The sequence below is a fragment of the Drosophila innubila genome, chromosome X, assembly GCF_004354385.1.
Source record: "Drosophila innubila isolate TH190305 chromosome X, UK_Dinn_1.0, whole genome shotgun sequence".
In the NCBI taxonomy this organism is placed as follows: Eukaryota; Metazoa; Arthropoda; class Insecta; order Diptera; family Drosophilidae; genus Drosophila; species Drosophila innubila.
The window spans coordinates 23,542,822-23,566,284 of NC_047626.1; the positions used below are offsets into that span (position 1 = coordinate 23,542,822).

General features: G+C 37.2%; 4 protein-coding genes across 7 annotated transcripts; 3 read left to right on the top strand and 1 right to left on the bottom strand.

Moving 5' to 3' along the window:
* Window positions 1-145: 145 nt before the first annotated feature.
* Window positions 146-9,134, bottom strand: LOC117788868 (ubiquitin carboxyl-terminal hydrolase MINDY-3 homolog). 3 transcript variants are annotated; one of them, XM_034627810.1, is made up of 7 exons: window positions 9,100-9,134; window positions 3,365-3,603; window positions 2,776-2,909; window positions 1,973-2,711; window positions 1,736-1,895; window positions 1,499-1,658; window positions 146-697 (listed from the first exon to the last, which is right to left on the bottom strand). In XM_034627810.1, exons 2-7 carry the CDS (start codon window positions 3,564-3,566, stop codon window positions 551-553), a joined length of 1,542 nt encoding a protein of 513 aa, XP_034483701.1. In that variant the 5' UTR covers window positions 3,567-3,603; window positions 9,100-9,134; the 3' UTR covers window positions 146-550. The 3 variants fall into 3 exon arrangements, with proteins under 3 accessions (XP_034483701.1, XP_034483692.1, XP_034483684.1); XM_034627801.1 differs by lacking the exon at window positions 9,100-9,134 and having other exon boundaries at window positions 3,365-3,551; window positions 3,589-4,002; XM_034627793.1 differs by lacking the exon at window positions 9,100-9,134 and having other exon boundaries at window positions 3,365-4,003.
* On the top strand, window positions 4,866-14,054 carry LOC117788887 (zinc finger protein 629). Its single transcript, XM_034627823.1, has 2 exons — window positions 4,866-6,050; window positions 13,983-14,054. Exon 1 carries the CDS (start codon window positions 4,974-4,976, stop codon window positions 6,045-6,047), a length of 1,074 nt encoding a protein of 357 aa, XP_034483714.1. The 5' UTR covers window positions 4,866-4,973; the 3' UTR covers window positions 6,048-6,050; window positions 13,983-14,054.
* Window positions 14,055-14,095: 41 nt separating this feature from the next.
* On the top strand, window positions 14,096-21,523 carry LOC117788894 (vascular endothelial growth factor C). 2 transcript variants are annotated; one of them, XR_004617804.1, is made up of 6 exons: window positions 14,096-14,444; window positions 18,158-18,227; window positions 18,292-18,318; window positions 18,385-18,896; window positions 20,050-20,600; window positions 20,865-20,957. XR_004617804.1 is itself a non-coding variant. In XM_034627834.1 (5 exons), exons 1-5 carry the CDS (start codon window positions 14,130-14,132, stop codon window positions 20,955-20,957), a joined length of 1,017 nt encoding a protein of 338 aa, XP_034483725.1. In that variant the 5' UTR covers window positions 14,096-14,129; the 3' UTR covers window positions 20,958-21,523. The 2 variants fall into 2 exon arrangements, 1 of the variants encoding a protein (XP_034483725.1); XM_034627834.1 differs by lacking the exon at window positions 20,050-20,600 and having other exon boundaries at window positions 20,865-21,523.
* A 634-nt stretch (window positions 21,524-22,157) lies between these two features.
* On the top strand, window positions 22,158-23,030 carry LOC117793484 (serine protease SP24D-like). The gene has a single exon (XM_034633806.1). It carries the CDS (start codon window positions 22,189-22,191, stop codon window positions 22,954-22,956), a length of 768 nt encoding a protein of 255 aa, XP_034489697.1. The 5' UTR covers window positions 22,158-22,188; the 3' UTR covers window positions 22,957-23,030.
* Window positions 23,031-23,463: the final 433 nt, after the last annotated feature.

A 23,463-nucleotide genomic window follows, 5' to 3' on the forward strand; every position in this document is an offset into this window, starting at 1 on the left:
TTTTAAACACTACAATTAATTTGTTAAAAGGCCATAAACAAAAATTTTCTGTTCTGAACATGTATGTACGTGTATGTGAGTGTGTTTGTGTGCTGCCTTGTTTTTTGTTTATTATTTTTTTAATTTTGCAATTATTTCATTTTACTTTTTCTGTCTTATTGGATTAATATTTATAATAATTTCCTGGCGCTTATAATTACAATGGCAAACAATAATTACAATTTCTTCAATATCTGTTTACGTTAAGCATATTTTTTTTTTAGGTTTTTCAAATTCTTATTGCAAAATTAAATATCTGCATAACCATTCTATGCACATGTGTGTGTGTGTGTGTGTAAGTTGTGTTAGTTGCTTTTTTTTTTGTTTGTTTCATTTTTTTTCTTTTCTTTTCGTTTGCATTTTTTTTGGTTGTTTTTGAAACGTTTTTCAATAAATTATTAATAAACAACTGAAAGGTGTTTGAAATAATGATGTGTTCATGACATGCTGGTATTGCCAAGAGTTGTTTTTGTGGTTGTTATTGTTTTCCGTTGCTGCTTTGATGAGGACGTCAATTCAACGATGGCATATGTGCATCATGCCAATTGATCTCAATGTTGGGCCACTTGGTCTGCAGACAGGTGACCATGGGATTTGACGTGCATATTGACTTGAGATCACCCTCCAGCAATATGGCCGAGCCCAAATAGTAACGCACCTGCAAAAACAATACCAAAAAATTAATTAAAAGTCTCTCAATGGAAGTTCGTATCTTTTTTCCTTTTTATACCCTAGCAGAGTATTAAAATGTTGTCTAGAAAAGTACATAAAGGAGGGGCAGATTCTGTAAAGTGTATATATATTCTTGATCAGTATAACAAGCTTAATTTATATATATTTGTTTAACTTTTTCTATGCATATAATTCCTCCGTTTTTAAGCTATCTTGAAACTTTGTATGTCACAATCGCAGGGATCTGTCCACTATATTATATAGCTGCCATAGAAAATATTGGTCGAAAATCAAACTTTAGTAAAAACACCTTTTTTGTATTTCGATATATCTCTCAATTAATCTCATAGAACATGAATCTTGTTATCTGACTAAATTTAGTTTAAATCGGTTCACTAATAGTGAGTCACTATATCATTTTGCTTTCATAGTAACAATTGCTCGAAAGTCAAAATTTAGTTTGAAAATGTTTGTTGTTTCTTGAGATATTTCAACCAAAGTCGCAGATTGTGTATTTGTTACTGTCTTATAGATTCTCAACAAATTTGGCTCAAATCGGACAGCTTTAATTTATAGTTGTCATAGGAACGATCGCTCGAAAATAAAACTATAATATGAACAACTTTTTTGTGTTTTAATATATTTCAATCAATCTCACAGAATATGCAATTGGTGCTGTCTTTAGCATGCTAACTTAATTTAGTCCTAATTTGCTTACTATTTCAAATAAATGGGAAAGATCTGTTGATATATAGGACTCTGCAAGGGTATCAAGTCTTTTACTCACCTTGTTGTTGTCATTGGAGCCGGGTATGCCATTGTAATGCATCAGCTCAAATGTGTCCGGCGTTGAGCGACGCTCCAGGGGAAAGAATTCATCCATAAAAGCATTCAAGAGTATAATGCCGAGATTCTCTGGATCCAAACGCTTCTGCATAAGACTGACACTGTTTTATGTTTTAGGTGTCAGAAGATTGGGATTAGCAGATGCGTGAGAGCAGCTGAGGATGGTCACTAAACTTACTATGCCGGCTCGCTGACCAGATTCAATGCGGCCAACACATCCCGCAGCAAAGTGCTTGATATGAAATTGTTGCCCTCCGGATCGTATGACTTGAAGATGCGACGTCCCGTCTCCGATGGTGTCTCTGGCGAGACGAGCCTCTTTTCGTTGCTAAACAAAACTGGAAGAGTATAAGGGAACAATTTAAACTATTCATAATTTAGGAGATACGGAGATATATATGAATTGAGCACACACCAGTTAAATGCGTATCGGAGCCCATTACCCAGACCGGATAGCGTGGATTCTTAAAGAAGGATCCGACGGTGCAGTAGCGCATCTGTTCCATAAGTGTTATAAATCCAATATCGCTCTGCTCACAAATGCCCCGCAGCTTTAAGCCGCCCACATCCTGTTCATTGTCCCAGACATGCGCCACCGCGCGTCCCGTTAGCATCAAATTGATCAGCGACTGTGCCCCATAACCATATGTGCTATGTATTAGCGGCTCCGATGTATCCGATATATCAGATGTCACCTGTTCTATGCCCTTGGTTAGAAATACCGAATACATGAACAACAGCACACCATACGTATGCGATAGCTGACTATAGTTATCCATATAGTAACGTGTCACCTCGGCGATGTGATCAAAGTGCAGCGTATGCAGGCGATCATGAAATTGCTCTGGCGTTAGCTCCAGATTCAAGCGTGTGAGCAGCGTTGCATCATTGCCAGAAGAAGCAGCAGCAGCAGCACCAGCAGTTGCAGTTGTAGCCACATCAACAGTGGCAGCTGCATCAATTCCAATTGCCAGCTCCTCTGATGCATCCGCCTCCGCTTCCGCTGCCTCATCGATGGTTGAAGGTGGCGTCAGGCGACGCTCTTTGGTTGATCGACGTTGCAGTGTGACAATTTTATAGCGAAGAGCACGGCAGTTCTTCAATATGTTGCACAGTGCCTCAATGAGCAGACTCTGGCATTTATCACTGGGCAGCTGCAATTCAAATATAAATTGAAATTCGAATTCAAATTAGGATGCATTCGTGTTCTAATCTTACCTTTGTTAATTGTATGCCTGGCATGTCCATGATAATTATCTTAAGCAAGTACGCCTGCACCGGCGCTATCACAGCACAAGGACCACCCTGTTTTTGCACCAAAGCCGAGGGCTCCACATCACTAAACTCAAAGCCTGTAAAAATACATGACACACTCACACATTAAACATATTTATACACTCAGTACAATATATATTCATACACTTTTAAATTATGATGTTTCTTAATTGTATTGTGTACAGATAAATTTTAAATTGTATCAACATATTTTAAAAACAAAACAAATTAAAATGTTTAATTACAGTGTTGAAATGGATTGAAATTAAGTGTTAATTAACAGCTCTTATTGTCTGCAAATTTGCAATGAAAACTTGACCTACAATTGCCGTTGAAGTATCCAAATACTGAGTGTACGAATAAATGTTGTGCTGACTGTATTCTACTGCATATACACACACACACACACACACAGCATGACAGTGAAAAGCGCGCGCTCTCGCTTGACCGCTGACTGAATGCTTTTGGGTGGTGTTGTTGGTGTTGGTGGTGGCATCCAAGTATTTGAGGTGGACATTCGAGCAGCACTTACCTTGAGACCAACGCCTGAATACATCTTCGCGCACACTGTCGCCCCACAGCAATTGCTTAATCTCGCGCAGCTCACGCATGTCACTATCATTAAAATGCAGCAAATGTTGTTGTTGTTGTTGCTGCTGCTGTTGTTGTTGTGGTTGCTGTTGCCGTCCAGCAGCAGCTGGCCCTGTTGATGTTGCTGCACTGTCGCTTGCCATTGATAGCTCCTCCTGCCTCTGTTGTTGTTGTTGGTGTCCTGCTGTCGATTCCAAGGCTGTTGACGCCAACGTCATCGACGTTGTGGCTGATGCACTTTTCGGCGAGGCGCACTTTTCGCTGCGCTGCTCCCGTTCGCATGCGTCGCTCATCTTTCGAGTCGAGTCGAGTTGAATCGAATCGAATCGTCGTTTTCTTTGCTCTAGGACGGGGGGGCTGGGCTGGTATCGGAGCAGAATCACAAAATGTATTCGTCTTTATCGAAATCGAAATATAAAAACGCTAAGCCAACTTATTTAGGTTGGCATTTTTTCTTCTTTTTTTTTGGCTATGCAAATGCAACAGTGTAGGGATGTGCGAATTATGGGTGCATCCAATGCCTATCGATAATTTGCACGATAACATATATGCAAGTGCTGCCAATCAACACTAGTGATGTCACAACTTTATTGCATATCGATGATAATGCTTATGGTAATTACCATCGCTTTGTCGTTTTTATAATTATGGCTAATTGATTTAATTTCCAAATAAATATTTACATTCAACTAATTAATTCTTTTGAGTTTCAGCATTAAAAATTACAAGAAAAATTTCTTTCTTTAAGTTATTTATTTTCTATTTTCTAAAACATTGTACAATTGCTTCTGTACTAGTGCTACTTTTTAGAGAAATAATAGATGTTTCTGGCGGGAAAGCATTAGAAAAATAGTTGAAACAGGTAACAAACTAGCCAATTTTTAACATGAATTTTTTTCATTTAATTTTGAAAAAAAAATTGTTTATTTTTATTTAGACAAAATCCTCATCTAAATAGGTATTGTGCGTATCTAATGTAATGTAATTTGATATGGCGATAAAACTGAATATCGAAAGTCACCAAATGAATAGCTTTTTTTTGCCTGACATCAGCTAGAACTGTCCAGCCCTGCTAAAGGCTTCGCCTTGTGCCTGATGGAGTCATATTCTAGCACGTTATTTACATTTTCATCCTGCCAAGAAACTTTAATTTTCCTTTGTTTGTTTTCCCATGTTCATGACACGAAAGTGCTTTGATTAGCACGAGCGGTTTTCCTTATTATTTTAACAAAAAAAAAAAAAAAGGAGCCGAATATAATTTCAAGTAGCCAGATTTTCGGCCAATAGCAATTTTCAAACTTGTCTAGCAATCGAACTCTGAAATTAGCCAAAACCAGCTATAAAATAGCTAATTTGGCAACAGTGGCTGACAAATATAGTAGTAGTGCTGCCAGTTTGTTTTAATAGTCATGTCGCATTTGGTTATCGATAAATCATAGCAATCGTCAGCCGTCACCGTTTTTAAATATCGATATACAATGTCAACAAAGCAAAAAATTTGTAAATTTGGAGAATGTTGGCAATAAACGCAAATAACAATTGATAAGATCATGGAATCAAGGTGTATATTACCCAAGCTGCAAGCGGACAATAACAAAGGCGCACTGGCCGCCCTCGTCTGCAATGGTAACTCGAAGAGGCGTCAATCCGACCGACGCTTCTATTGCCGGTCGTGTTTGTTGGCCTTTCCGCGCTTCGTTACCTGCAAGGCACACGAACAGCTATGCGATGCTCGCATTGCCCGGCTGCACATGTGCCGATACTGCCTAACCCTGTACGGGGACGAGGAGCTGCGCCAGCGGCACATGCAGCGGAAACACGCCGATGGACGCTACATGTGCCTGCAATGCGGTACAGCGGGCAAGCGGTACAGTTCACCGGTATTTCTGTACAAGCACGTCGTGTCGTGGCACGGCGAACACTCGCTTTTCTACTGTGCCATGTGTGCGGACAACTGCAACGATGCCAAGGCGTTCAGCTCGATGAGCGGACTGCTGGCGCATACGGAGAGCGAGCATCAGCTGGAGAGCGATGTGTGTGCGAGTGTTGTTGACGAGACGGAGGATCTGGAGATGCTCGAGGAGAACATTGATGAGTTTCTGCCAATGCTCGACTGGGACGATGATCTGACGTTCGGCTGGCCAATGGATCTGGCCAAAGAGGAGTGCATTGCCGATCCGAAGCCCAAAGCCAGCACCTATGTGTGTCCCATTTGTGCCAACGGCTTCACCGGCAGCATCAGTCTCCTCAATCACATCGAGCAATCGCATCAGCGCAATCCCCTCGACTGCATCTTCTGCGACAAATCTCACAAGAATCGCGAGTCCATTCGGGCTCATCTCCAGCGACAACATGTGCTCCTAAGAGCCCACATCTGTGCGGTGTGCAAGGCGGACTTTACCACCGCCGATCATCTGCGGAAGCATGTTAGGAGTCAGCACCGGGAGCGGGAACACGTCTGTCCAGAGTGCGGCAAATCATTTGCCCAAATCTGTCATCTAACAGAGCACATGTTGTCCGAGAGGAATCACATCAAACACATCTGCAGTCTCTGCAACACACAATTCTTTCGATCCATCGATCTCAACCGCCACATTCAACTGCAGCACTCCACAAACTCTTAAACGGTGAGTACAGCTTCATTATTGTGAATTTAACATTTCCGTTGTAACTAATAGGTAGCATCAACCAACTCTCTTGAACAAGTGCAGCAGTTTTGCACAAGTCAACATTTGTACCAAAACTGGTAAACTTTTTATTCGTTGGTACTTTTTACAGCGTTAAAAAGCCCTGCCTATTAAAAAGAAGGTTCCATTTGAAAAAAAAAATTTTTCCCCCCACTCTTGTATGTATTTAAAGAGCTGAATTAACTACAAATTATTACTACATTATTATTACTAAAACATTCTTCTGTGTGCACTTAACATTTGTACGTGTTTCGGTACAACTTCGACCGCCGTGGTTGTACATAAGGAATATGTTAATGCATTTGAATAATTAAATCAAATTTAACTTTCTTGTTAGCTAACATTTTTAACTGAAATGTGCGCTTAGACCATTTGACATACAAGGCTAAAAGCATTTTTGCATTTAACACTTTGACGCTCAAAGCCCCTGCACACGCGCTGTTAATTAACAGCGCACCTGCTGCACCCAATACTCACACCCACACACACGCATACGCATGCCTTAACAGTAGCTGTAACAGAGTAAGAGACGATTTGATCGCAGCAGCCAGCCTGTGTCTGTGTGTGAGTGTGAGCATATGTCAGCGCGCCCGTTACGCACTGAGCGCGCGAGGGAGCGCAACAGCGGCGAAAATATAAACGTTATTGTCATTTAAAGTCGCGCACTTGGCCCACACAGACGACAGTTTTGAACGAAACGTGCTAGTGCTTGGATTATAACCGTTGTGACGTCGAAGCCAACGCAAACTTCGTACAACAACAACAACTACAACAAAAAATAAGCATTTTGTTTTTTTGTGTGTTGTGTTTATTCTGTGTATTTATATGTGTGCACTCTGTTAACATTCCAAGCTGACGGTTTGTGTTTGAATTTTTGTTTTTGTGTTAACTCCAGTTTTGAAACGAGTATTTCGCGTAAGTGCATTCACATCTTATGTTAAATAAAGTATGCAGAAAAATAAAAATAGTAAATCAAATAAACAGCAACAACACATAAAGAAAACTTAACTAAATTAAATTCAAGCAAAGTTAAAACGAGAACGGCGACCCTCGACCGCCAACAACTTTTTGTTATTGTTATTGTTAATGTTATTGTTTTATTTTGTATTATACATACATACATAATATACCAATTTTTATTGTTGCTTTTAAATGCTTTTCCATTCGACTGTAGAGCGGGCCCAAAAAACTTTTGTACTGCTGCATTGTTGTTAGCAACTATTTTTGATTCTTGTTGTTGTTGTTTTTTTAAATTTATTATTATTTGCTTTGAAACTGAAATGAGAACAACATTTTTTTATCAGTCATCACAGTTGGAATTGCGGTTTCTAATGCTTGTTTTTATTTTTGTTGTTCTCGTGTGAATAAAAAAAATATCAAATAAAAAAACCACATAAAAAACCCGTGCAAATTGTTGCGCTTGACTTGACCCAACCGTGTAAATGTGTGCGAGTGTGTGTGTGTGTCTAAACGTGGCTTAAACATTATCCGAATGTCTAAATATATTTAGAGGCAAAAGGCGCTTAATGTGCAAATTGAATTAGCAAAGCAAATACAATATGAATAGCGCATGAGTTTAATCAAGTGAATGCGAATACGAATGCAATGTAATTGCAGTTTGAATGGGTATTCAATGGATTGAGTGCTCCATATTTAAACGGGAACGGGAAATCCCGAAAAAAATCCTCATCTGATTTTATTACTAATCTCCCACACATTTTCACTTTCTGAATCAATTTCTGAATCACTCTCGAATAATTTCTCACTGTTTCAAAAATAACTCTTTTTTTTCTTTACGCACGCAATTCAGTGAAATTGATTTTGAAATCAAATACAGAACGGGTCTAATAAGACGTAAGCAAATGCGGGGATTATATTGAACTTTATCCAAACGAGTTATATTAAATTTCATTACTATAACACTACAAAACAGCTCTAATATCAGGTTTGCAATGACTAGAAAAATATATATTATAATGATATCCATAGTTACTTCACTTCACGCAAATACGTTCGATCTGATCGCATATTAATACAAATATTATCATTTTATCTTTCCCTCATTATTTTCAATTGTTTTCCTGGGTTTATGCCCTCTCGACCACCGCGTTACCGAGCGATCGCTTGGGGGCCATCAAATCCATAATTTATCTTGTAAAAATTCTACAGTAATCGCTCGCAAGATTCCCGATCCCCCCACTCACACCCCTTCACCTCTTTTGTGGCAGACATGTTGTTTTTTTAAACTTACTAGGAATATTTGCCACTTGATATGAAGGAATTATTATTATTGTTTTACCCTGTAAACATAAGATGACATTAAGGGGGTAGCATAGAGCCTATAAGGAGAGCATTTATTTGAGTTTAAAGTAGTCGATTTATTCTGGATTTATATTACATAAAGTAGTCCGTTTCGACTTATCCTTATAAGTTGACTGCGAAATCCGTCTCATTTCATGAAAGGCAACCGACTTAAATTTGTAGTGAAATTGGGTGGCATTCCGGAGTTTACAAATACATTTAATTGCAAAGTGTTGGCTGTAATATTCTATAGAAGACGGGTCAGACCATCAAGAATTAAATAACTAAATCATCGATGTTCAGCGATTTCTAAAGAATTTACGTGAAGAAATTTAAAAAGACATTAAAATAATAATGGAATTGAATTCTACCAATCTATATTATTTTAACAGTAATCGAGAGAGGAATTATACATTTTTAAAAGCGAAAAAAATGCATGAACTGGGTTTCTCTAATAAGACTCACTATTTAATTCGAATAATAGAGTTTAAATAGTTTCCCTGGATCAAATTCATATTATATAGATGAGGGGCGGGGTCTGTACCGGGGCCTGGTTCGGCTCTCGACGGTCCTGCCTACAGGGTATCAGCTAGTCGTGCAATGTTAGCGAACACTAGTCTTACTTGTTTTCATAATTGTAATTGATTTGCCTTTTTGCGTGAGCTGCGAGCAGAGACTCTGCCGATGCTGCTGCTGCTGCTGTTGTTGTTATCTTCCTCTGTCTGTGCGCCCTTTTGTTTTCTCTTCTTGCTGTTTGCATGTGTCTGTATGTGTATTTTGATGTTGCTGTGGCATTTTTGGGTGACTGAAATTGGCACTCCTGAGGAATGGTGATCTGCTTGGAGTCACCGCTGCCAGAGGCGTCCGTCTTTACCTGTCTTTCAAATTGGCGCCAACTTGGGCGCAGCATGACGCACCGCTTAGCGATGACTCTCAGTCGACGAAACGGGCAAAACCGCAAGCAGAGGTGGCAGACGGTCAGAGAGAATGACAATACAAATGCTAAACTCATTGACTTATTAATTAATTAAAATGTGCCTAATTTGTAATCTGTACGCAGGCAGCGTCGTCATAGACGTCGGCATTGGTATGCGCTGTCGCTGTCTCAGTCGCTGCTGCTGCATAAGCAAATAACGCAAGTAAAGTGATAAGCAATGCCGGCGGCTGCGCAGCAGCAATCAATAAACATACTTACAAGCACGTATGTATAGCTATTGTCTAGGTACACACATGCTGTTACGTGCATACGAAAATGTAACGAAAGCAGACGGACATTTTGACTTGTGCAGCCTTGAGTCATGCTAATAGCGCTCTGTTAACTGGCTGTCAACAGTCATTTTAGCTTTTTTTTTTTGCAATTCGCCGTTGCTTCCTGCAGCCACCCATGATGAATCATATAGCAGTCAGGTGTGTGAGCAACAACAATCACAATATCTTAGTATTGTCATATCAATCAGCGTTTGTTGTTTGATCAATGGCAAAGAAAATAAAAACGAAGAAAAATAATGTAAGAGTGGCGCATTGATAGCAGCACGCACCCACACACAGCTGTATGTACATATGTATGTATGTATATGTACAAATAAACACTTGTACGCGTGCGCGTGTGTTTTGTGTAAACAGGCATTTATAACTGTGCATGTAACTGCCTTCGTCATACAATTCAGCTTTTTTTCAGCTGTCGGTTTCCCTACCGTTGGACTGTTAGGCTACTGTTAAAGGCAAAGCTTGAGCTATTTTTAAGAAAAGCTTCACACAAAACACATGCACATTCTTTTACCGTTTCATTTACCAGCTTGGATTGAAAGCGAATTACCTTAAACCACCTTTAAACACTTTATCTAATGGCCTTTCACGCTTACAGTGAATTGGTAAAGCTTGCTTTTTAAGCCCGTCGGTAATTTTTCAAGCCGTTTTAAATTGTGGTATAAACACTTACCGCTTTTTATTGATTTATTTTTTGTATTTAATGTCGACTAAAACCAGTCGATGGAAAGTTAAAATTATGCATGAAATAAAACAGAATTTAAAAAATAAGAATTAAATAATGAAAATGAACAATTAAATTATAAATTATAAAACATACTCGATTTAAGTCTGAAGTGTATTACAAAATCAGCTGACTGCCATAAACAACAACCAAGTGCCATCTAAAACTGTGCAACAAGCCAAATATTTAATTAAAAACCATCCCAGATGTATATTGTGTCAGATTGGTCGAGATATCTCAAAAAACCAAGAAGTTTTTCATACCAAAACTTCATTTTCAATCTATCGTTCCTATGGCAGCTATATAATATTGAGGTCCGATCAAAAAAAAACAATCTTGATCTGCGTCGGTATCTAGGAACCTACTTGCCAAGTTTGAAGTCTCTAAATCTTATGGTCTCTGAGATCGACCCGGTCAAACAGACGGACAGACGGACGGACGGACAGACGGTCAGATAGATCCTAATCAAGAATATATATACATTGGGGGGTCTACCACGCCCCCTTTTTTGACCATTTTCAATGGGCTCAGGCTATAACAATAATAGCACAATTAAGTTGCAATTAAAAACACTTAATAAATGTACGATTTTAGTTAAATCAGATCAAGCTGCTCTATACTAGCATTTCGCATTGTTTTTGATTTTATTTTATGCGTGGCATTCTTTAGATCGCGCGAGCTTTTTTTCCCTGTTGTCTCGTCTCTTGTGGGGGTCTCATTTTGTATATTATTGCAATTTTATGAATGAATTGCACAGCATTGTTGTTGTTGTTGTTGTTATTATTATTATTGCTGCTGCTGCTGTTTAGCTGATAAACTGCCTTGAGCCTCGCTATCAGCATATAAACAAACATACATACATACATATGTATATTGTTTCTGTTTCTGTTATTATCGACTATCAACAGCAGCAGCAGCAGCAAAATCAGCTGAAAGTGAAACGCGCTCACTGACCTATAATAAGATTTTTCATATTTATGCATCGCAATTTACCACACACACATACACACATACTCACATAAGCATGTCCTCTTCATGCGCAGTTCCGAAAACTTTAATTAACTGCATTGTGGAAAAGTCTACACTCGAGAGAGCACGACTCTAAAAGACCCTGTACTTATTCTGTAAAAAACACGCTTTGTAAGTGCTATATTGTTCTGCCTCTAATCTGATGCTGTACGAAAATAACATTGCTTGCATTACTTTTAAAGGTAACTGAGAACCATAATACCAACTTTATCAAAGCTGTAACTTTTTTATTTTCACCCCATACTGCCATATAACTGTCATTTATTTTTTATGGTACTGGGTCTAAAAACTCAATTATAAAAATTCTTTTTATCTTCCACTTTTTATTATAAGCAAAAGGGAACCAAAGAGCATCACAGTTAATATCCCCCAACAAGTCTATATAGTTAAGCGTTAACATTACTAATATAAGTGATGTAAAAATAGAAATTGCTTGATCATATTTTGGCGATCAATCAACTTAATTACATTTTCATATACTAATCTAAGTTGGAATTAAAATTGCAAAATGAAATTTTTTCCCTCAATGTCCATTTTTTTTCTTCTCATACTTTTCCCCTTGATGCTTTTTCAAAAACTTCTCTCGATCTAAGCTCAATTTTCCTTAGTTTTAACAATTAAATCGAAAAAAGCATTAGAATTGAGAAATGCATAATTTTGTACTTTCCCCTTCATCGTATGTGTTCTGAATTAGGAATTACAATAAATTCTTAAGACTTCGAAGTCATTCTTTTCGGTGTCTAAAAGAATTTCCGAAAAGTAAATGAATCGTAAACAGGAAATTCGAAAACCTTCGCCTAATCAAGCTTATACCCTTTCAGCGGATATTTTAACTTTGCTAACAATTAGTCAGACTTATATAAAATTTGAACAAATTGAGTTAAATAAATATAATAACAATCGAACATATCTTTTGTATGAATCAGTCCTTCCTCAATAAAATGAACTAAACTTTATTTGATTACAAAGCGATTAATAATCCAATGATAAGATTATTGTACAACTTAAGGGTATTTAATCTTCGGCACCTTGTAGATAGCTATTCCTTGTTGTGTTATTTTTCTTCTTTGTCTCCCTCTTTCCACCATTTCCTGCAATGAAGTAAATTTTATCAAATTAATAAATGTTAAATCCAGTTTTAGGTCTTCTTGGCCAGCTGATTTACGAGTCAATACAACCAGGCCGAGAAAACAAACGTTGTCCATTCATAGAGCCAAAAACGACAAAGCCAATGGCGATCGAGTCGTATATGACAATACCCTGTAATGAAGTAGATCACACTGGGTATGCACGCTGGTCAGAACTAAGCGTGGCAGAACTTTGATCATTTTTAATTATTATAAAATAATATTAATAATATAAAAATTATTTTTACTTACATTTTATTTTTGAACAAGAATGTTTCAATTAAATTGAATTGAATAAAAAGAATACTTACAGAATAATGTAATAGGCTACTTCCACGACAGCACATTCGGCACATTCGACGCCATTTTAATCATTCAGACCGAATGTGGACTTCAGCTCAGTACAAAATCCGAATGATCATTTTGTCTCATTCATATTAAGTCTTCACATTTTTCGTCATTCGGCTTGGCGAATTTTAGTATTTTTTATCGAACGCTTGATTTGTATCGATGAGCTCGTGATAAAAGCAATTATCAATGAAAACGGTAGGCATTATATTTGCGCCAATTATAATATATAAATAAACATTGAAATGTTGGTTTTGCTAGCTTTTTATAATTTTTGCACAGAAACCGAACAGATGATTTTCTTTTGGTGAACGGCAAATGTTTTGAACAGTTTCACATTTGATCGTGGAAAGCCAAAAATGTGCCACATTCAAATGTGAGCAAGTGTGGCAAATGTGAGTGGTCGTGGAAATAGCCTATAAGAAGGGAGCATAAGGATCGATATTTGGTGATACATTGTCGAGATTTCTTTTGAATCTGTGTTTTTCTAGAATGCAGAGTATTTTCAAGTCGATCAGCTATTTCTTTCTGTGCTGTCGTGCAATCATTTTGATGATTTTCTTATTGATATGCCTGACGCATGATTGTGAGCACACACAATGGGTGTAGGTATGCGAGGGTGTATGTGTTTAATTATGATAACGCTGCACTTGTTGTTGGTATTATTGTTGCTGTTGTTGTTGTTGGCTCTCTGTTCAGTGTAGACTTTTGTATCAATGTCAAGTTAACCATAAAAAGTTTTTGTCATTTACAGTTGACAACAATATAACAACAAATACTGACCCCAATTCAAGTTGCGTCTGTCTACAAATGTGGGTGGTTGGGTGGCTGCAAGTGTGTGTGTGTGTGTGTGAGTGTGTGTGTGAGTGTGTGTGTGCCTGGGGGGAACACCTGTTGCATAGTCATAAATAAATCAGAAGCGCAGTCAAATCTCAACTGTTGTCTTCTCGCGCATCATAAATTTTGGGCCATAAATCAGGGCTATGAAAAGAAAAACGATTTAGCCTTAAAAAAAAAGACAAATACTCTACCTTAGTCTTTTACTAACACTCTCTCTTCCTCAATCTTTATTTGCAGACAACAGCAACGTCAACGAGATAACAGCAGCGTCGACAACCATTAACATTGGTTCAACAGTAAACGCAAATTTATAACAGCAACGACTGCTATACGTTAACAGCGGTTTAACAGTTCACACACAACCCCGTAACAACAGATTTAGCGATGACACAAACCCAGCACACGACGCGCAGCTGCAGCAGCAGCAGTAGCAGCAATGATTTACAGCATGCGCATCAGCGACGTCGCCGTCAAATGTCAACGCAGCTGTTAACATTGTTTTTGTTACTTTTGATCAGCTGCAGTGCCGCTGCGACTGCGCAGTCACGTTTCTTCTACAACTCAGCCGATGCACAGGGCAAGGTTCGTACGCAGCGACAGACAAGCGTTGACGCCGCTGCCACAGTCGCTGCCGATGAGACAGCAGAGGCGACAAGCTGCTGCCAGGGCGCAGCAGCAGCATCTGTGGAGCCTGTTACGGTATGTTAAATGCTTTGCAGCCCTGTTAACAACAACCTTTGGCGCCGACAACAAGTCGCCGCGCCGTTGCATTGAGATGTTGCACAAATTTGGGTCAGCGACAGTCGCTGTTGCAGGCGACGTTGCAGCCTCTGTAGTTCTCACATTTGTCTGTTTACATTTTGATAAGCGCTGCGAATGGACAGCGGCGCCTGTCTGCTGTTACTGCCCCCACTTCCCTTTGCACCACCCCCTGCCAGTCGTTGATAAAAAGCAAATAACTCGAATTACGTTTTAATTAGGCGTTACTCATGTTTCTACCTCGCATTTTTATTTGCGCTCGACAATTTTGTTTGCACCAATTAAAAGATAAATCTAAAAAGCCCCATCTCATCTTACACCTCCCCCTTCCCCTCCCCTCCACCGCTCTCCCCTACACTTCTGCTGTCTAATGATGCCGCAACGGAAGCGTTAACAACGATTTTTGGCATATTTTTGCAAGCCATAATAAACAAAGCTTTAGATTATAGATACAGCTGCAGATACAGATACAGATACATATGCAACTACAATTACAGATAAAGATACTTATATACAAATACAGTTATTGGAAAAACAATAACAATTCACTTGGCATCCGATTTCGCAGCCTTTTTCTGTTTGTTTTATTTCGTTTTTTTTTTTTTTAGAACTTAACTGTACTCAGGTTACGTTTCGTGTTCTGATGAAATAATTAAATATACCAGAAATATTAAGTTTAATCGTTAGTTAAAATTTCAGTTCGAGTTGACGATAGTGTTTTATTTCTTTCTTTTTCTTAAAAACTCGAAACTAATCGAAAAATATTTAATAATAATAGTTAGTTTGGATTTTTTCTCTTTCAATATCGATAGTCTCTCTCTCTCTCTCTTTCTTAAGGTTTTAAATATTCCACACGTTAAACAAATTAAGCACGTAAATTATTGTAATGTTTTTTTTAGAAAAAGGTAGTCAATAAATAGCAATACAAATAAACTATAAATTTATATCACGCTTTCTAGTTGAATTGCATCATTCGAGTTTGTTAACCTCAATTGGTTTATTTTTCCAACTTTGGCAAGGTCACATTGTTAAGTTGGCTGCGTGACTTTAGACAGTTAACTTCATTGATACTAACGAGAGTTAATGTACTCATTAACACGTAAGAATATTAAAAAACTCCATAGCAGACAATGAAAAATACTAAAAAAAAAAACATATAACTTTTTTTCTCACTAATTAATGCTGTAACCAGGGTGGCAACGCTCTTGATAGGTTTTATGTATGTAAAATTCGAGTTTAGCTTTAATGTCCGTACCAGATTTACTTGAGAAGGAACGAGCTAAAGTAACTTTTATCTTTAAAATGTACAACACATAAACACTCAGATATCCCTAAAGGGAAATTTAACATTAACATCTACAGGACATTTACCTCATGTTAACTTTTACATCTGAATGTTGTTTTACATGTCTACGTGTCAAATAAAGTGGACTTTTATTGTAAAGTATATATGAGAAATAATATAAGAAAATAAAAAAGGGTCGGAGAACATGTTTTACATAGTGGGGATTAACTTTAACGTCTACATGAGAAAGGCAATAGAATTTTATTTTAGGTTTTTATAAGTTTGTGATTGATTGATTTCTTATAGCTACGTTTCTATAGACAAGTTTTTAAAAGTCATATTATTTATAGCTCGCAGATCTAGTGGGATTATCTTTTAGATGTAGATGAAATGCTTAAGAACGTATTCTCCAACTAAAAGTGGAATTATCCGTATTACAGTCGCTTGATTCGAGAGTTAAGGCAGTGCAATTCTCTACTTTCAGCACTTTTAGACTAGTCCCTAAAAAAATATAGATACGTATAATCAATATATAGACAATAAAAAGAGATTATGTAGAGAATTAAGTCAGTTTTTAGAAATTCGATTTGTTTTGCAAATTTAAAATTAAATATTTCAGCTAAGATTTGCAGTGGCATGAATAAATTAGTTAACGCTTTCGCTAATGGCCCTGAACTCTATTATTATATCGAATATGTGTAGAAATATTTGTTAACGATTAATTAGTTGTCTACTAAATGAATTCTCATGAATCATGGCTAAGACACTCGAATGCAAGCGACGTGTCAATTGGTCAATCGGGCAATAATTTAATAATAATGACAACAATGTTAGGAGACAACGTCAATGTTTAATGATGCCTGGAAACTCTGGACATGTAGAATCCATTGGGAGGGAGGGATACGTTTGACCGATTGCCACCGAATGTCAGTTAGTTGACTCAGCTGTTGACGTTGTTGCCAAAGATGTTTCCGGTTCTCTTTCCCCCTCCTTCCCCCCACGTGATATATACATACATATGTACAATTTTGAAAACCATTTCTATGCGCTGCGCGTGTTTTTTGTATTTATTTCTATGGAATTTCTGATAGCGAATTTCAGTCGCGACGTCAATGTATTTTGTTGTGTTGTTAGCCTGGCTATATGACTAAGCCAAGTAAGCTAACATTACGTTAACTGTTCTTGCCTTCCCCCTTTCCACTTTCTGCCCCCTTTCCCCTTTCCCCAAGCCCAAGTCAAGTGTTTCCTCAGCTGTCACTATTTTTCTCTTTCTCTTCTTTTGTTTACATTGCTCTGTTTTGCTTTCGTCTGCTTTGTGCAGCTGTTTGTAACGATTTTAGTATTTACATATAAGTCATATATTACGCTATTAAATATCGTTTATTTCTAAGAATTCAACCTGTTGACATTTGGTTTCTATAGCAACAATCAAAGTTTAAAAGTAGCTTCAATCATCAAATGTCAACTCTTATACTAGCTGAAACTATCGCAAAGCTATTTATTAATCGTTATATGCGATGCTGTCGATAGTTGATGGTTAAGATAGTGATATTATTTTAATACTGTAGATGCTACAGTGTAGAATTGAAACTTCTTTGCGGTGTGTTTAATCTTCAAATATAAACCCCTATAGATTAAACTACCGATTGTCTATTTTGATTTATTTATGTCGATAGTTTTTAGATACACTCGCGATAGTATTGAGTGCTTTTCAATTTAGTTTTTTGTTTTAATATAATATTGTGTTGCTTTGCGCGGATAAAGTAGATCTGTAGATACCCTCTAATTCAGACGAGAATCTTAATAATAATAATAAAGAATTTCCTTTTCGTGATTTTTTTTGGAAAGGAGCTTAAAGTTAATCGCAAATAAATCTCTTTCTCTTTCTATATCTCTTTCTCTAAGTCATCTCTCTTATTTTCTTTTCTTACACTCTTCTAGCTTATTTCTCTCCTCTTCTCCCCGCTGGTCTTCTTTCTATTTCTTTTTCTTCTTTTCAACTCTCTTCTTTCTCTTTCTTTCTCTTCTTTTCAACTCTCTTCTTTCTCTTTCTTTGTCACTCTGACTGTCTCTCTGTCTCTTTTTCTTCTATAATTGCTTACTCTTTCTTCTATGCTCCTGTTTTTAGCCTTTTTTGCTTTTCTTCTCCTTGTTGTCTTTGTCCGTCATTTATGGCACCCTCTTCTCTCTCTTACTTCTTCTCCACTATCTCTCTTTTCGTTTTTCTCTTCTTTCTTTCAGCCTTCCTCTTTGTCTCTCTTAAATCCCTCTCCTTAACTTTTTCTCTTCCTATATCCATATCTCTCGATCTATCTGACTTACTAACTCTGTCTCTCTCTCTCTCTCCCTTTCTTGCTTTCTGCTTTAGCTATCGCTGGATCTGAGCAATGTGACTGCAGATTATGGCGAGACTGAAGGCTCTGGTGAATCCTCCAAAGGTAATTGGCCCTCTCTCGATTCTTCCAACTTACAACTAATAAATGTTATTTTCTCCCCCCGCAGAAAACTTCAAACGCAGCGTGGCACGTGGTAAGTTGAGTGTGGTAATCAATGCATGTCTGATGATGCAGTTAATCATGTTGTGATCCTTTACAGCTGCTGTGCGGAATGCACCACCCGCAAGTTGCTCGCCACAACCGACAATTGTGGAACTGAAGCCCCCAACGGACGGACAGGGGGGAGAGCAGTCGGGAGGAGGGAATGTGTATTATTCTCCCGCCTGTACGAGAATTAATCGGTGCAACGGATGCTGCGGCTCCACGCTGATCTCGTGCCAAGCGACGGAGACGGAGACGTTGCAGCTGCGCGTGCGGAAAGTGGAGCGTTCGGGGGCAAGCAGCAAGCGGGGCTATGCGATTGTCACCGTGGAGCAGCACTTGGCTTGCAAATGCGACTGTCGGATCAAGGCCGAGGATTGCAATACGTATCAGGAGTACCGCAAGGATCTGTGCCGTTGCGAGTGCCAAAACACAGATGCCCGCGACAAGTGCCTCGAGCAATCGGATCACAAATATTGGGACGATGCCAATTGCACCTGCGCCTGTCGATACAACCAAAGCTGCACCACCGGCACCGTCTTCGATGAGACGCAGTGCAAATGCACCGATGTGAGTGGCACATTCAACTCTCAACACTCCATCATTCATCCATCCATCCATTATACATCATCCATCATACATCATCCTGCATCGAGAGACAACTTCCATTCCATTCCATTCTGAATCTGTCCATGTAGAAATTAGTTTTTGTGGTTGCGGTTATTTCTCAAAGTTCTTGTCTTGGTTGTGGTTTCTAAAATTTGTTTTCCTACTCAGCCACAATGCAATTGCATTTTTATTATTATGTGATTTTCTCAGTTATAACTCCTTATAAATAATAGTTAATTCTATTTTTCTTATTTCGATCTACTTAGATATTTTGTAAAGTAAATTTAGTTGTATAGTTGGAATCTATGATGATACATATGATTATAGAATTTATAGGTAACTGCTTAATCAAGCAATGCACATATTTTATTTTGATTTTTTATTTTCTCACCTTTTTTACTGTTGCGAATTTTTTTTTTATTAAACAGTAGTTGTGATTTTACTGTTTTGTTTTTAAAATTTGTTATTGTGTTATAAATTATATAAATTCCATATTTTTGTATATTTAATATTATTATACAGTATTTTCATCATTCTAGACATTTTCAATTGTTTCTATAGAACTCTATAATATATTTAGTTGAATTATTTCTGTAATTATAATTTGCGCTTAATGCACATGTTGAGTCATATATCTGTTTGAACTCTGAAGTGATAGATAAAATAGCTTATTTAGTTTGTCGCATTTTTTTTGTTATGTTTCTATGATTTTAAATAGTCTTAAATAGCACACAAAAATATTAAATACAAATAGAGTGTTTTTGAAGTGCTAAAAGGTGTCACAAAAAAGGTTAAGTAATAAAAGCTTATTGCAATAAATAATTATCAGAAATAAGAAGGCATCAAATTGGGCATTAATTATATTTCATGGGTTTCCTATTTAATTATTACAAAACTTGTTTAATAGAAATACACATCTTACAATAGAATTCATAATATAGGAAAATAGGAAAATTTGCACTGCTTTCTTTGTTGTTATGTTTTTATTATTGTTTATTATTTTGAACATTTGTCGAGTTTCGCTTACTTTACGTTCATTGCATATTCGTTGTTATTCGTCCTGTTGTCCATTTTCATTTAAAACACTGTTCTCTTTTTTTATGTTTCATTTTAGATCAAAAGTCTCGAGTATTATTCCTAGAATACACACAAAAAGAATCACACACACACAAAGACAGTCTATTTAATAGCCTAAACACATTTGTTTCGCTGTTGTTATTGCAGGCGTGTTCCTAATTTCACTTTCGCCGCAAATAGAACTAACTAAATACTATATAATAATTGTTGGCAAAACTTTACAAATCAGATAAAACTATAGTAAAAAGTTTGTATCGAAATTCTGGCGATTTTGAAAATCGAAACACAATTGAATACTTTGAAATTTCGTGATAAATGTTGATTTAGAAGAAATGGCAGCTTTATTTCAAGATTGTTAGACAATTTTGACACTAAACAACAAATAGCTGAGCAAATTAATTCATGTTTAAAGAAATAATAATTTTAAAAACATTTGGACCGTTTTGTGATATGCAACAAATTAATAATAATAATAATTGGCAAAGAATAAGAAAATTATATGTAGAAAAATGCTTAAGGCAATATGTAACTTATAGCTGAGTTGAGGCCCAAAATAAATAGGAACAACAATTGTGTTTGTTGCATTGTGTGAGTATTTTGTTATGTTTTTTTATGTTTATAATCTATTGCATGTGCTTGAGAATCCCAAAAACCCCTTCGCCCCCCCGCTGACAAATCTGCTCTTTATTTGAGATATGTTTTGAGTTACAGTTTCGTCTCAATTCTTTCGACTGAATTGTGGTGAAACTGTTATACAGAACAACTCTGATAATTCCCATAAACTAAACTAATCCCTTACTTAATATGATTTGTCTATGAGTTTTATTTATGAATTCTTCATTTCGTCATCAGCCTTCAACTCCCAGAGATATTGCGGATCGCAGACGCTTCATTGTACAGGCGGTTGCCGTGGAACCCGACAACAGCACCCTCTATAGCGTCTAGGGATCCTGGACCTGCCAGCTGGATTCGGAAATGTTAAAGTCCTGTCAGGCGATTGTACTGATGTTGAAGCATACACAAATTCCGAGTGCTTTATGTAATTGTATTTATAAACAAAAAACAAATATGAAAAAATACTATAGCTTTACTACTTAAATTACCACAAATTCATAGATTTCAGTATTTTCCCTAACCCTTATCTTTTTGTTGTTTTTAATCGCTTTTTTCATCTGTATTTTTTTCTTTTGTTTATTCGCAACAATAATTCGTACATTCCATTTGCCTTTTTTGTGTGCTATTTCCTTGGCTTAATTAAGTTTTAAATTAATCCCCATTTTAAACATAGTTTTTTTTGTCTAAATAGCTTTAAGTGATCAATTAATTGTCTTCTTTGTATGAAATAGTTTTTAGGCTCTCCATTATTATTATTGAATTTTCTTATAATGATAATTTAGTATTATTAATTTTTGTTCGTTTTTTTCATTGTTAAATTCCGCATAATGAGAGAATAAAGAAGATGAGTTAAATAAATAAAGTTGTAAAAATCGATTTTAAACGATTAATCAACATTTAATTATTTTTTAAATGTACTCTATTTTATTTATACAAAAGGCGAAGGTTTCTTAAGTTTGTTGAATCATTTTTACTTTCAACGTAACTTTTTTGATCCTTCAGAACAATTGTAACTTTTCTGTAAGAGTAAAAAATTCGAAAAATTACTTTATTATATATGCTGATTTTAATGATGAGGGTTCCCCAAATTTTTTACTTTAATCAACTCATATCAAAATTAGTATAACAAACTTCATTCTGACCTTTCATTTTGTTGTAAAAAAAATCTAAGTTTGAAACTGTGTATTAATTAAATATTTCCGAAAACCTTAAGCATTTTAAACACAGCTGAAACAAAAAACTAGAGCATATTACAATTTTTAAAGTGGTTCTATGTCATCAATGGCTTTTAACAAAAAGTGGGTTTGGTTCAAGTGGCAAGAAAAAAGTAAAATGTTGTTGCCTAGTGTAATTGATAAGATTGACCACTGGTCATAAATCGCCCAGTCGATTGTCAACTGATAACTGATAAGATATATATATTCGCATGGCCAGAAATCTTGAAAATATGTAGTTTCCTAATCGCACTGCCTTGGCTGGATAATAAATAATAGTTGTGGGCCTAGAGGAGCATCAATAAAAGGCATTGCCTGTGGATCGGAGCAACTCAGTTGTGGCCAGAATGTTGCTTCAAGTGATTCTATCCGTGATATTGTTATCCGTCGTTTGCCAGGCGGCGCCTGGATACGTCATCGATGGAAGAGTTGTGGGTGGCGTGGATGCAACCCCGGCGCAGTTTCCCCATCAGATCTCGTTGCGGAATCGTGGCTCACACAATTGCGGAGGATCGATCATCTCCAGGAACTGGGTGCTAACTGCCGCCCACTGTGTCACCAACACCTATGAAAATGGCACCATCGAAGTCTATCCGGCGAAGAACCTCAACGTACGGGCGGGAAGCAATGATAGATTCAGTGGTGGAATACTCCGTCAGGTTGTCGAGGTCATTGTGCATAAGGATTATGGCAACTTCCTGAACGACATTGCCGTGTTGCGTGTCGATACTCCGTTCATCTTCTCATCCAACATCCAGGCGATCTCGCTGCCCAGTCAGAATACTCCCGCGGATGCGGACATCATCATCTCGGGTTGGGGTCGTCTCACACATGGCGGCGATCTGCCGCGTTATCTGCAATGGAACACTCTCCAATCCCTGTCGCTGGAGGAGTGCCAGGAGCGCATCAAATATGGTTACCCCAACATGTTGTGCCTCAGCCATGAGCCCAACAACGGCGCCTGCAATGGAGACTCCGGTGGTCCGGCCCTTTATAAGAATGAGATCGTTGGCATCGCCGGTTTCGTCTATGGCGGCTGTGGTTCCAAAAATCCAGATGGCTATGCTCGTGTCTATTACTTCATTGATTGGATTAAGGCACACACCGATCTTTAGATCAAAAGCAACTCCGACTTTTCTATGCTCAAATTGTGTAAAATAAATTGTACAAATTTAATTTTGTTTTCAAATAAGTTTCTGGAATGAAGAGTACTTTAAGAATTTAGCTACTTTTCTGCTTGATATTAAAGGTATCTAGGTTACGGTTACGGTTTCGGTACGTCCCGAAGTAACTATTTCGGTAAAAGGTTCTGTTTCAGTTTTTTTTTCTTTCGGTTCCGGTATCAGTAGCGGTACGTAACGGTACAGCAAATCAATTTTGAAACATTTTAAAATTTTAAGATGTCGTTTTATAATATGACCTCGAAATAAACATACCTAGGGCAAAAAAAGTTTGAACGAATTTAAAAATATTTAAATGCAGAATGTATTAAGAGGTAAAATCATGATCAAAATGACATTCCGCTTGAAAATCGGTTCAGTTTTGATCAAGTTATGACATTTTGAAGTTGGACAACTCTTTGACCTAGCAACTTTACCACAATCGTACCGGTACAAACGTTT

Excerpts from the sequence above, each read along its gene's own strand:
- LOC117788868 (XM_034627793.1), bottom strand. The coding sequence starts at position 3,716 with ATGAGCGACGCATGCGAACGGGAGCAGCGCAGCGAAAAGTGCGCCTCG. Across the intron at positions 2,910-3,364 it reads ATTCAGGCGTTGGTCTCAAG|GCTTTGAGTTTAGTGATGTG; the intron begins GTAAGTGCTGCT and ends GTATTTTTACAG. Across the intron at positions 1,659-1,735 it reads CTGGTCAGCGAGCCGGCATA|TGTCAGTCTTATGCAGAAGC; the intron begins GTAAGTTTAGTG and ends AACATAAAACAG.
- LOC117788887 (XM_034627823.1), top strand. The coding sequence starts at position 4,974 with ATGGAATCAAGGTGTATATTACCCAAGCTGCAAGCGGACAATAACAAA.
- LOC117788894 (XM_034627834.1), top strand. The coding sequence starts at position 14,130 with ATGACACAAACCCAGCACACGACGCGCAGCTGCAGCAGCAGCAGTAGC. Across the intron at positions 18,319-18,384 it reads CAAACGCAGCGTGGCACGTG|CTGCTGTGCGGAATGCACCA; the intron begins GTAAGTTGAGTG and ends GATCCTTTACAG. Across the intron at positions 18,897-20,864 it reads CGCAGTGCAAATGCACCGAT|CCTTCAACTCCCAGAGATAT; the intron begins GTGAGTGGCACA and ends TTTCGTCATCAG.
- LOC117793484 (XM_034633806.1), top strand. The coding sequence starts at position 22,189 with ATGTTGCTTCAAGTGATTCTATCCGTGATATTGTTATCCGTCGTTTGC.